The 13,553-nt window shown below is 44.2% G+C and overlaps 1 protein-coding gene across 1 annotated transcript; it reads left to right on the top strand.

Moving 5' to 3' along the window:
• The first annotated feature begins 1,450 nt into the window (after positions 1-1,450).
• lpar3 (lysophosphatidic acid receptor 3) lies at positions 1,451-12,074 on the top strand. Its single transcript, XM_054789198.1, has 3 exons — positions 1,451-1,775; positions 3,748-4,493; positions 11,733-12,074. Exons 2-3 carry the CDS (start codon positions 3,752-3,754, stop codon positions 12,059-12,061), a joined length of 1,071 nt encoding a protein of 356 aa, XP_054645173.1. The 5' UTR covers positions 1,451-1,775; positions 3,748-3,751; the 3' UTR covers positions 12,062-12,074.
• Positions 12,075-13,553: the final 1,479 nt, after the last annotated feature.

Raw genomic sequence — 13,553 nt, 5'->3', positions numbered from 1 at the left:
ACGGTTCACTTTACACCGACTCACTGTTGCACGGTTTTTGTATGCAATTTTTTACAGTGTAACATTTGTTTTTGTTTTTTTTTTCCCAGTGTATGAACGTGCAGCGTGTTCTGCATCTGATTGGCTAAGGGAGTGCAGGGACTGCCTAATTTACATCATTGTTCGATCGCTAGCAGTGTGGCTCTTTAGTGCTGTATGCAAGTTTATAGTATGACTGGTGAGGGCTTTTACAGCCTTAAAACATATCCTGTCGACAAAAAAACATGCACTGTAAAAGAAAAAACATATATAATGAATGTAAAAACGTATATAAAGAAGGAAAAAAAAATCAACTTCTACACAGATTTCACTTAACACAGGTATTTTCTGGAACCTGACCCCCGCAGTGAACGAGGGAACACTGTAAATGCGTATCAATTTTGGACCTAATTACGTCAATTTGATTTGAAAAATAAAGTTGTTCATAAAAATGGGCGCATACAATCACGCCACACTAACAACGCTAATTGTTTCGTCTTCTCCGATTTAAATGAAAACTTCCCACGGTGGCTTTGCCATGTGAAGCCCCCACACTATCATCATCTTGTCTCCGGGAAACAAACTGCGAGCTCGCACCGAAGGTGAGTCAATATTCATTGTGTGCTTTTTTTGTTTTACAGCAACCCCTCGCTATATCGCGGGTTTTCAAATAAGAATGAATGAATGAGTGAATGATGGCTGTTTTGTGAGTGTGGCCAAATACCAGTCAAAAAGTATTGAAAGACAAGTAATATGTGAGGCATCAGTAATGACGTTACCTGCAACACTACATGGAGACTTGCTATTGAGCTAGCGGAGCCGAGCCTTGGCTGAGATTGAGTGGAGGTGGGGTGGGGGAAGGTTATCCTCTCGTTCCGTTTGGAAGTGGTACATTTTTGTCTCATTTGTCCTCCTTCCCCACTCGGTTTGGAAACCTGTCTTATGTTTAGAATCAATTGTTTAGAATCAATTGGAGAGGCTAACTAGTTAGCTCGCTACGCTAGCACAGGTCGTCTGTTATGTCCCTGCAGTGATCCCGTAGCCTCAACAATGCGTTGTAAGCAAAGACTATTAGGAGTGTAAAAGTGACTATTGGGATGTTCGTTTATGTCTACGCGGCTCTAATAATGTTAAAACACATATTTTGAAAATCATAAACAGGTTTTCTCTGATTTAACTACGAAAATATTGCATTTGCATTGACTCACATCTCAGAAATGGAACCAATGGAATGTGGAACCAATTAATGGCGATAAACGAGGGGTTACTGTATACAGTACACCTTATTGTCAACATCCGATTCCTTCCCACAAAATGGAAAGAAACAGCCCCATCTGCTGGATTGGAAGGGCAATGCCAGTCATAGTGCCCCTAGTGTTCGTTGCCAGGTACTGCAGGATTTATGTTCTGATTGGAATGTTCGAATCCCGCCAAGATACTCGAAGTGACAGCCGTTCAGGGTGCGCACGCGAGTCCGGTGACAGGTCTTGAGCGAAGGGAGCGCGGAGGAATTCAAGTGAAGATGCCCGCGGACTAACTAACTTAGAGTCGACACACGCACTGTGTCACGGCGCTCGGGACCCCAACTCGTCAGGACTCGACTCCTGCCGGTCTGTGCTCCACTCGCTCGTCCTCTGCGGTCCCTCCTCAGTCCACAGCTGCGTGGGTAGTCTGTTGGAGGAGGGGGGGAAATGCTCGCTTCCTCGCCGAGGAACATTCCCGCTCTCTCGGTGCCGTGACGCAGCCATTTACCTGAGGTGAGCTCACCTTTCTGCCTTGTTTTTATCAGCTTTACCATTGTGTTCACTCTCAATGCCGATCATAAGCTAACAGCTTGTAAACTGTTTGGATAAAACTTGTACTTTAGACTCCCGGCGTGCGATTAATCGGGAACGCTGTTATGAATCTTATTTTAGTGTTCCTGTGTTGTTTTTTTTACATTTATGACACGAATCTTTCTGTAAATGATTGACGTCGCCGCACCGTGCTAATCAAATGAAATGCTTCACAGCGTTGGTGTCCAAAGCGCAGCCCAGCTCGTTTTGGTTTTTTATTGCCATAAATAAGACACATTTTAAGAAGAGCACACAGGAGCAAAGTAGACGTTTTAATACTACTGTAATAAAGCTCTAACGATACAAAGCATACACAAATATTTCTCTTTAAGTACATAAAACAAATTGTATATACTGTATGTATTTGAAAGACAGAGTTTAGCAGGGGCCGCATACTAAAACACGAAAGGATGCAAGGGGCGCTTGCTAAGAAGTTCCACATACCTGAAGAATCAACTTTCAGGTACACGTGAAACTGCCTATTGTTAATGTCTACTTAGCTCTTTGGTTTTTATAAACATGTTCCAATAGTTCAACTTTCTTCTCCTAATACTATGACTTTATTTCCATAATACATCATATTTAAACCTTTATTTTGTTTTGTTTGATCAAAAATAACTTATTGCGTCTAATATTTCAACTCTGTGCAACTCAAATTAGTTTGTTCTCATAAAATGGCAACTTTGTTTTTGTTAGAATAAGACTTTTTTCCTCAATGTACAGTTGTTTTTAACCATTTCTGCATTTTTTTTGGGGGGGGGGGGTCATGCCTTTATTCACATATTTTGCATTTATTCTTTATTCAACTTTCTTTTTTAGTTATTTTTTCTTAATATAATGACTTTATTCCCATAATATGTAAGCCTTTTCCCCAGCCTAATTTTCCAAAAATGACAAGTTCATATTGTTTTGTTTCTCATAATATTACAACGTGTAAAAAAGAAGGTATTTTCTTTCATATTTTAACTCTGTGCTACTAAAATCACATTTTCCCTCAGAATATTACAAGTAAAATTACAACTTTTTTTTGTTGGAATACAACTTTTTTTTCCTCTATTTTGATTTTATTTTGAAAAATTATGCTTTTTCTATTTTTTCTTGTAGTGTTGACTTTCTTCCCAAAATATCTTGCCTTTATTCTTTATTAACTTTCTTCTTGATCTTTGTACATGTTCTTTTCGTAATAGTGTGACTTTATTTCCATAATCATTTATTTCCCACCTTAGGACTTAACGTATTTTTTCTTTAATATTTCAACTTTGTGCTATTAAAATGGCATTGTTTGTCCCTCATAATGTGAGTTTGTTCTCGTAATATTGTGACTTTTTTTTCCTCATTGGAATACGACTTGTTGATGTCAATACCATTAAAATGAGGACTGATTATTTTTCCTCGTAATATTAGGACGTTATTCTTGCAAAATTACAACTTTTTCTCATGTTTTGACTTTATTCTGGTGAAATGACTGCAGATTTTTTTCCATTTTTGCTGCTGTTTTTGTTTAGGTTTCTTGTTAAAATATAATTTTAGGATGTGACGCAGGCCAATAATACAGCCGTGGGCATCAAATGGTCTCGGGGCCGCACTTTGGACACCCTTACATTAATAACATATATTAAATATATCTAACATATATTCATATATTTGTAACATTAATTTGATATTGAAATAATCATTAAAAATACTGTACCTGTATTCATATATATTCTGTTCAACAATTTAGAAACGATTTGTACTAAATTAAACTAATAATGAAATCATTAAAACAGCCGCTGGATCCAGTAAAGTTTGGCCACCCTTGCTTTAGAGGATTCAAATGCTATAATTATAAGTTAATGCCATGTTTGGAATATCATTTATCATACCATGAATGAACATGTCTTGCTTTCTGTAGAAAAATGGCCCCGCAGAACCTCAGCTGCCATTACGATGAGCCCATGAGCTTTTTCTACAACAACAGCGGCGCCGACGACAAATGGGACAAGACCCAGCTCATCCTGGTCCAAGTGGTGGGCTCGCTCTTCTGCTGTTTCATCCTGGTCTCCAATGCCATGGTCATCGCCGCCGTCATCACCAACAAGAGGTTCCACTACCCCTTCTACTATCTCCTCTCCAACCTCGCCGCCTCGGACTTCCTGGCGGGCATCGCGTACGTGTACCTCATGTTCAACACCGGCGAGGTGTCGCGGAAGCTGACGGTGAAAGGATATTTCATCCGCCAAGGTCTTCTGGACATCAGCCTCTCCGCCTCGCTGGCCAACCTGCTGGTCATCGCTCTGGAGCGTTACATCTCCATCATGAACTTTAAAGTCCACAGCAACCTGACCAAGAGGAGGGTGACCCTGCTCATCGTTCTGGTGTGGGCCATCTCCATCCTCATGGGGGCCGTGCCCAGCCTGGGCTGGAACTGCATCTGCAACCTGAGCGACTGCTCCCAGCTGGCGCCCATCTTCAGCAGGAGCTACCTGGTCTTCTGGTCGGCATCCAACCTGGTAGTCTTCCTGGTGATGGTGGCCATCTACATGAGGATCTACGCCTACGTCAAGAAGAAGACGTCCTTGCTCACGCCGCACACGAGCGGCTCCATCAACCGCAAGAGGACGCCCATCAAGCTCATCAAAACGGTCATGGTGGTGCTCGGTAAGCGTTCGATCTTTGCGTTGTTCTTTCTTTCAACTTTACTTAAAGAGCTACATGACAAACATTTTACTCGATGGCTGGGGCGACTTGGCCCCGCTGCCCTGGCGCTGCCCAGCGAGCCCACGGGTTATCAAGTTAATTGACTTGTCTTGAATGAACTGCAGAGTTTCTTTGACTTGGTGGATCATTTTCGGTCTTTCTATCCATTTGAATTAGGAGTGTCGCCCCGTCTACTGTCCTTCCTGAAAGACTATTGGAAAAGCGGGGGTGAAAAAAAACATCCCAGAGACTCGCAATGTCAATTGTTAGCAAAAAAAAAATGGTGATGACATTTTCTTCCTGCGCTTTGTGGCGTGATTCACCGTGGAGCGTCTCTACGTATTTGTCAAGCATGGGGAGTAGCGCCATGTGCACATCTTCCGTACAGGAAATGCAGTCAATACAGCAACTTCCTGGTATGAATGAGGAACGGAAGAAACGTTTTGTGAATGACAGCACAGCGTATCTTAATGACGGCAAAACCCAAGTAAATCCAACACGTGAAGCCCAGCAGAGCCTCACAGTTTTGGTCAAAAAATATTTTTTTATTAGTATTTTCCTCCAAAAAATAATAATAGATTAGATTTTCTACAGCACTTTTCAAACTAACTCCTCCATCACGCACTGGTAGTGGTAATCTACGTCTGTAGTCGGGCGGAAACGTGTCTGCCAACGTGCCCCTTCGGCCCCTCCGACCACCACCAAACATTCGGCGAGGATCGAACCGCCGACATCACGGTTTGTGGATGACAATGCTCTACCCAAAAGGCTGCTCCAAATAGGCATTATTTCTGCAAAAAACACTTCAAAACATTCCCCCCCCAAGTTGGAAACCCTTTAAATACGTGATACTGCAGGTCAATTGAGGTATTTTTTAGGGATGCGTGATGGCTTTTTTCAAGCAGATATCAATAACTTCCTGCTTCTCAAGAGCCACACTGATAACTAGTAACTTTTTATATCTATTATTTTTTACATTTGGATTTTCTCCAAAAATTGACCCTTTTTGTCTGATACCCATAACTTCTTCCTTCTCAAGACAGATGTGATGACTTTTTATAGCTAACCAAATATCATGATATCACTACTATTAAACATGGAAAAAATAGCAGCGGCTCCGAAGTACAAAGCGTGGCTCCGAGGGGTTTACTAGCCGACAAGCCGGTATCTTCGACGATGGTAAAGGGCTGGTCAGCCACCGCCAACAAACTCAGCAGCGATGGGAACAAGCCCCGGGCGTCATAGTGGTGGCTGATAAGGTGGATGCACCGTATCTTTTTTGAACCGATGCTGATATTGATAACTTTCTGATTCTCAAGGCCGATATGTTCCCGATAACCAAACTTTATAAATCTGTATCTGTAAGTGTAGCGTTTGCACACCTGGAAGTAAGAAGAACCGGAAGAAATGAGGATTTGTTGATTTGTCCTAATGAAACATGACATCACTACTATCAGGAGAACAGGAGTGTAGATCTCAAGCGCTGAGATCTCCCACTTTGTTTTGCGGCCCTTGAATGCACCTTAGTGGATGCAAAAGTTCATTTGGTTGCCATTTGGCACTAGTGTCGACAGCCCATTCTGCCTCCAAACGTGCAGCCAGGCGAACACAAGTTAATGTATGATGGCAAGTCGTAACTGGAATTACGACATCATGTTGATGCGGCCTCTAGCGCTAGCTAGCCTGACGACCGAGCTAAAGGCTACACCATGACTCCGATTCCATCTGTGCGTTCATTAGCGGTGAGTAGCGATACATCTTATACTTGAAATGTGGTTAATAAGTGTGTGATGCATATTTGGGGCTTAAACCTGGATTGGGACACGAGTGAACAACAGCAAGTGAAGAGAGAAAGGAAGGGTTCTGGAGCCAAATCTAATCTAATTATTACAACAGTCACTTTTATTGCAAATGTCAAGCGGGAGGGTTTGGAGGGGAGATGTCTTGTATCTTCACTCAGACACGATCGCCGCTGGCAGTCGGGGTTCAAATGTCCTTTCCAAACCTCCTTTCCTCTTTGATGACTTTCTTCCAAGATGAGCTTAGTCAGATAAGTTGATCACGCTCTTTGTCTGAGTGGGTGGTTTGCAACCCAATATCTTAATGCAGTCAAAGTATCCAAACTGATCCCCACCCAGTCTTTTCTTTAATGGACGGGAGACCACAGCATGACCTGACAGAGCCTCTGCATTTGCTGGGAAATGCAAGTTCAACGCTTACCGGAGAAGATCGTTAAGTCATTACCATTGAATAGAGTGGAACTTCTAAACTTGTACAGTTTGGAATTCCACCAAAATTTGCTGGATTACAGAACTTTTCAGGTTGTTGTGCAATACAGTCAACGGTCAGTTGAATGTAGCGCCCCCTATGGGTTGTGCTCAAACATCATCAGACAAATGTTTGGTGGCAGCTTCGTATTTTACAACCTTGTGCTTGGTACTCCCCTCTAGGTGTGTACCAAATCTTACAGTGGGTGTTTTTGTACAGCGCATTGACTTATGGGCTCAAATTTGGGGGTTTAATAACCCCACCACCATGCAGCGTATTTGGCAGAAAGAAAATAGCAGAAGCAACAGTCATGTGAAAACACAATCAGCATCACAGCTTTAGCATCCAAAGTGTTAAATCCACAAGCGCTTTCTTTTTCTTTTGGTATTTTGAGGTTTGTGTGCCACCACAGAAGAAGGGTACTGGTGATGGAAAAGAGGATGTATGAAGACCAAAAGAGCGGAACTGTGAGTTATTGCTAAGTAGTGGTAGCACAGGGATCAAAGTAGAACGAGCGTGTCTGTGCTGGATAAATTTGTATCAGTAGTCAAAGAATAAATCAAGTAAGTCATTTTTGAGGGAGAAGGGGCTCCACTCATTTATCCATGACGCCGAAGGACGTGGCGCCACCAGGGTTTACTCCTGATGTGGTTCCATCTCTGGGCTTCTGTCAGAAGTGCACGTCACACTTAAGAAATTTAGCAAAACATGTTATGAAAGAACAACCGACATACATCCTCGGGTCATTGACCTCTTCTTTCGTGCAATTGGAGTTCACAGAAAGATGAATTCTACAATATAACACCCCTAAAACAAGCAGTAGCATGTCCTCTGCAAGTAACAAGTACGCAATTTATGGCAGCAGTTAACACCTTGGTACACTTGTATGACAGTTAAAAAAGTTAAAAAGCCCAAATACCTTCAATAATACTTGCTCTACTACTATCCATTGTACCTTTGGGTTTAGGGGGGAGGTCTTGCCCCAGGTGGATGAGTTCAAGTATCTTGGGGTGTTGTTCATGAGTGAGGGACGGTACTGCAGTATTGCAGTCATGGTGAAGAGAGAGCTGAGCCAGAAGGCAAAGCTCTGGATTGACTGGTCCATCTACGTTCCTACCCCCACCTATGGTCACGAGCTTTGGCTGGTGATCAAAAGAGCAAGGTTGCGGATACAAGTGGCCGAAATGAGTTTTCGCCATAGGATGGCTGGCTGGACTCACCCTGAGAGATACGGTGAGAAGCTCAGAGTAGAACTGCTGTACCTTTTAATAATACCTTTTCTCTACTTTCCTAAGTAAAAGGGTGGATTGTAACTTTCGGGTTGGGGGGGAGGTCTTGCCCCAGGTGGATGAGTTCAAGTACCTCGGGGTCTTGGTCACGAGTGAGGGAAGGCTGAAGTTTGCTGTACCGGACAGTCATGGTGAAGGGAGAGCTGGGCCAGAAGGCAAAGTTCTGGATTTGCTGGTCAGGCTATGTTCTTGCCCTCACCTGAGAGCAGATACAAGTGGCTGGACTCACCCTAAGAGAGAGGGTGAGGAGCTCAGAGTAGAGTCACTGCTCCTTTCTTTACATCAGCAGGATCCAGTTGAGGTGTCTGGATGCCTTCGTGGTGAGATGTTACGGGCATGCCGAGCCGGGAGGAGGTCCGGTGGCAGATCTAGGACACACTGGAGGGATTATGTCTCACAGCTGGCCCGGGAGCACCATGGCATCCCCCTGGTGGACCTGGGAGAGGTGGCTAAAAACTGGTATGTCTGGACCCAGATGTATGGACGGATGGCCCCAAGCGTTTCGGAGGCACATGCTTTTGGCCAAGGATGGAATTTGAGAGAGTAAACGGGGACTTCACATACAGGTAGAAGTCTTCACTGACTGTCAAAGACCATCAAACCAGGACTTCATGTGAGACTAGGACTAGGACACTTTTGCTTTTCATGATGTTTTCATTCCTGCAGTAAAAACGGAAACGTCCGTGAGTCTTGCGAGATCTGGTCTCTCATTGTTCTTTGTCTTCACACGCTTGCTGATCCAGCATCCAGATGGCTGCATTACCGTACATGTTCATGCTGTGTTCCAAACTGCTGTGTAATTATCTTATCCTCCTGCGCCTGTGCAGCACGCTGTCCTCTAAACACACTGTGACCTTGCTTCAAACAGGAAAACCCAAGTTAAACATACACTCGTGTGCATTGCCACCGGCTATGATATGCATCCTTTCACATTGCACGCTAACATCCTAGCCTGATGCTCCTGTTGCAGACAAGGCAGCATCGTGGCAGGCGGGAGGATTGGCTATCTTTGGCAGTTAAACTGTTAACCCTTCCTCCAGCTTGCTGGGTGGAAGTTGAAACTGGACAAACCGGTTCTGGGACCTCGGCATGCTTCTCAGGTCCAGTCAGCATGAATGACTGCCAGGGTTTCTGATGTGTAGTACGGCGGGTGTTCGCCTGACTTCTCACAAGAAGAATAAAACAGACCAATCAGCGCAACGTGGCAGCAAGTTGCCATTTAGGGGCTGTACCACATGGAAACGTTTTCAGGTCAAAATGGCAAAGTATTTAATGGTTTCAGCGTTCTGGGTGCCCTATATATATATATATATATATTATATATATATTATATATATATTATATATATATATATATATATATATATATAATATATATTATATATATATTATATATATATTTAAAATGCTTCCGGAGTGAGAAATTCTGAAAACACCAGCTTGTCGTTTCCGTGCAGACGAGCAAATCCGCTACTGTTTGAAAACGATGACATCACCGACCCGTCGTCGTCATGTGACCAGAAGTGAGCTTTGACGACATGCCAACATAAAATCTGAATATTTGGACTGGCATCACCGCAGTCGTCATTGTTGCATTATTCTTCAAACTGGCTGGTAGCAGCAATTCCACTTGGTCGTAAGTCTCGATGAGCCTTGGCATCCGGAAGATGACGGACTTATGCGCACGTGTTCTTTCTTCTTCTATTGTTTGGTGTCACGTGGTTCCGTCTGTGCCTTGTGTATTACATCCTTTTCACTACACAACTATTTACTAATTTGGCACGATGCAGACGTAATTTTTTTTCAACCTGCCAAAAAAAAAACATTCCTGTGTGAGCAGGGCCTTAGTGACCCTAACATCTTGTTGGTATTCTCACATCATTTAAGGGGGATGGTTGGCATTTTTTGGCGTGAAGTTGTATGACATTCCCATCAGCAGTGATGCCAACCAAGAGAAAATATCGCAGAGCGATTGCTAGGTCTGATTTTTTACGAGGAGGCATTTTTGCGATGCAAGTGTATTACCCATTTGAATGCACATTGTTTTGAGAAGCTCTTTAGCAGTGGCTCCACCAGCTAACCGCAACTACTTTCCTCTTCACCTAAATCCAGCCACAACTGGGCTCATGGGACAAAGTGGGGGGGTAGATCACTGTCGATGCACTACACTGCTGATGGTGATGTCATACAACTTCATGTTAAAATATCCCAATGATCCGCTTTGGGAGCGTATCTGAGTGTTCTAATTGAGACCAGAAACCACATCATCCCACTTCTTCACCCCCCCACCTCTACTTCAGTGCTAAATAAATACCACAGATCAACAAGGGCATCTTTTCCATTGAGCGAAATGGAAGAGACATTTCTTTTAAAGAGTCATTCTCAACATCAGCTAGTAGAATACTTTTTATCTGCAGACGTGTCGAAGGTGAAGAGATGTTGCCTGTGCAGACAAGTTGCAGCTTGTGGTTTGCTTTCACTTCCTGAAATCCCTTTTGCGTCCTTGTTGTGTGCCCAGACATGTTGGAGATACTGTAGATGGCTTATCGTTTGCTTGGGAGGCCTCAAGCATTTATGTCAGTTCATGTGGTGTGGCCGCGTAGCTGCAGTGTGTTTCAGTCGCCATGCTCCCTCCCTGGCTAATTGAAGCCTTGTTTTTCATGCATGGCTGCCGCAGATGTTCTGCTCCAGTCCCGACTCTTCTCTTCACGCTGCATGGGGGAATACTCCTAGGATGGATCTCATGCTTGCAGGGGCAGATGGCCATCCAGACTCTTCCAAATAGGCTTTAACGTGCGTGATGCGTTATGCCCGGTGAAAACTTGGCACTCCAGTGGTCCCCCCTACAAATTTTAGAAGCAAAAATTAGCCCCTGCTCCCATTTTCTCTGGCTCGTCATCAAATTTGGGGGAGACATCTACTGTGTCGTGACAGGACGCATGAAAAAGTCTGAAGAACCCATGTTTGGAAACAAACATTTTGGTTTGAGGCGGCCACCTCGGGTCGTATTTTGGAGTTTATAACTCCTCCTCTGGACTTTGACCAAATGAGACCAAATCCCAATCCCGAATACTACACAGACAGACAATGATAAATGGCAGAGGATTGTAGGCTGTCCTATCGTGATGTGCGGATCGATACTGAAGTACATATACTTCCCATACCAGCTCTTCATTCTCTAAAATCGATACTCAACTCAAAATATTGATACTTTTCCTGCTTCAGTCATTTGAGGTCATGCTGATCGATTGATACTGTATATCTCTGGAAGACGGTGAGGATGACGCTGCGAAATTGAAAGGATGACTAACCGCTTCCTATTAAAGTTGAATGAGTACTGGTTCAACCTGCTACCCTCTTGGCTAATTAAAAATAACCAAACGTAGTGCCCTCATTTTTAAAGGATTAAGTTCAACCAACTTCCATAACTGCAGATTGCTTCCTTTATTTTCTTTTATTAAAAAAAGAACCACAAGAATCTAAATAAAAATCTGCATGGAAAACTCCTTTATTGCCAATGTCCTGCTTTCAGTTTTTTCACAGTTTACCCAAAAAATGTGCATGTTTCAAATTTGGAGTGCATCTCGTCACATGCAAGCGGATGATAATAATGTGTTTTAAATGTCTCCACTTTTCCCGTAAAGGAGCCTTTGTGATCTGCTGGACTCCCGGCTTGGTGGTTCTGCTGCTGGACGGACTCAACTGCACCAGCTGCAACGTCATGAAACTGAAGCGCTGGCTGCTGCTGCTGGCCGTCCTGAACTCTGTCATGAACCCCTGCATCTACTCCTACAAGGACGAGGAAATGTGGACCACCTTCAAGAACCTCATGCGATGCATAGGCAACGGCACGCGGCGGCAGCGGTCCACGCGAGCCAACACCCGGCCCCTGAGCTCCGGCAACGACACCGGCACCAGCCCGCCTCCGTCCCAGGAGGCCAAAAACGGCGAGGAGAATGTCTTCCAGACCTGAGAATGGGGTTTGTTAGGATCTTTGAAGAACGCGTCCGCCACATGAAGACGCTGTGCAGACTGGAGTTGACTTGAAAGAGACACTTGGTCTCCAGTTGGCATCTTTACCTTCACATTTGATGTTGTTTGAGAGGAGCCAGCACGGATCCGCCATGTCAGGTGGAAGTGACGCTGAGAAGAGACACAGACGCCACCCACTGGTGTCCCACAATGAATGCGTCACAATTCCATGGTTTTGGGAACATAACTCCTGCTGATCTCAAACTGGAGCTAAAAGACCGAGCTGTCAACTTGTCTTCCAGCGCAGCTCTTAAGACATCAGGGAGTGAGGTTCACCAACGTCCTGTCACACAGCGCCACACTGTAGGCCTTCAAAGATGCTTCCAAGATGAGGTGAAATCATTTCAATTGTGCGTGCGCTCGCGGCAGTGGCTCACAGGGTAGAGCAGGGTTGGCGGTTCCGCTTCCTCCATCCCATCCTTGGGTAAGACGCTTCACCCAGACACGACCACCTGGTGGTCGGACGCACGCGTGTTGGCCTGAATTCCGTCAGTTTACCCCCACCAGTGTGTGACTGTGGAGTGTGTGGTGGGTTGTCGCTTTGTGGGTGTCTACAAATCCAATCCATTATTATTATTATTATTATTATTATTATTAGGAAGTGCTTGTGCAGCACATTTGTCTCAGTAGTCTCCACTTGTCCTGCACTCACCACCTGATGGAGGCAGGACTCGTTCTATCGTGTATCTGTATTTCCTGACATCCGCCACGGCTCCCTGAATGAAGAAACAAAGACCAGGATGTAAAAAAACACACACAAAAAGATGTGGCAACACACTGGATTCCTGTCAGAGGTTTGTCATACAATAGTGGACCTGCGGGAACCAATGAGGATATGACTGACGTAGACTGCATGTCTTTCTCAGGCAGCAGAGCTATAAATAACTGCTGTACAGTTGAGTTTAGCCTGCTTCGTGCACAACGGCCTCATTAAAAACGCTAAAATCATCATGGGTTTTTTTCTTGGAAGAGTCCACTAATTGTTCATGTCAAATACATGAGCAGTAAATCCTGTTGGAACCTTTGCTAGGCTGCCGTCACGCTTGTGTTCAGGTACGACAGATGTACCAGTTGCTCAAGACTCGACTTTTTCTACTGAATCCGGACCTGAGCTTCACTGACTCACGGGTGTCCGATGAAGACACAAGCTTCACTGACTCACAGGTGCTCAACAAAGACCCAAGTTTTGTTGACTCACGGGTACTCGAGGAAGACTCATAACATTTTGCTCGTGTGAGTTTCTGCAGTTTGTGCGAATCGCTGCAGTTTGCCGGTGGCGTTTTTCTCATAGGACAAAGGATGTGCACTAAATAAGTTGTGTGTAAAGTAAGGGCCGGTGTTGGTTCATCAGTCACGTCTTGATGCATCAGACGCTCCCGATGATGGGCTGTGCTTCCTGTAGATATCTTACACTACACTCAAGGCTTGCCATT

This window comes from Dunckerocampus dactyliophorus, chromosome 10 (genome assembly GCF_027744805.1).
Source record: "Dunckerocampus dactyliophorus isolate RoL2022-P2 chromosome 10, RoL_Ddac_1.1, whole genome shotgun sequence".
Taxonomy (NCBI): Eukaryota; Metazoa; Chordata; class Actinopteri; order Syngnathiformes; family Syngnathidae; genus Dunckerocampus; species Dunckerocampus dactyliophorus.
The sequence above is the reverse complement of the archived record's forward strand: the minus strand, read 5'-3'. Positions and strand labels throughout refer to the sequence as shown.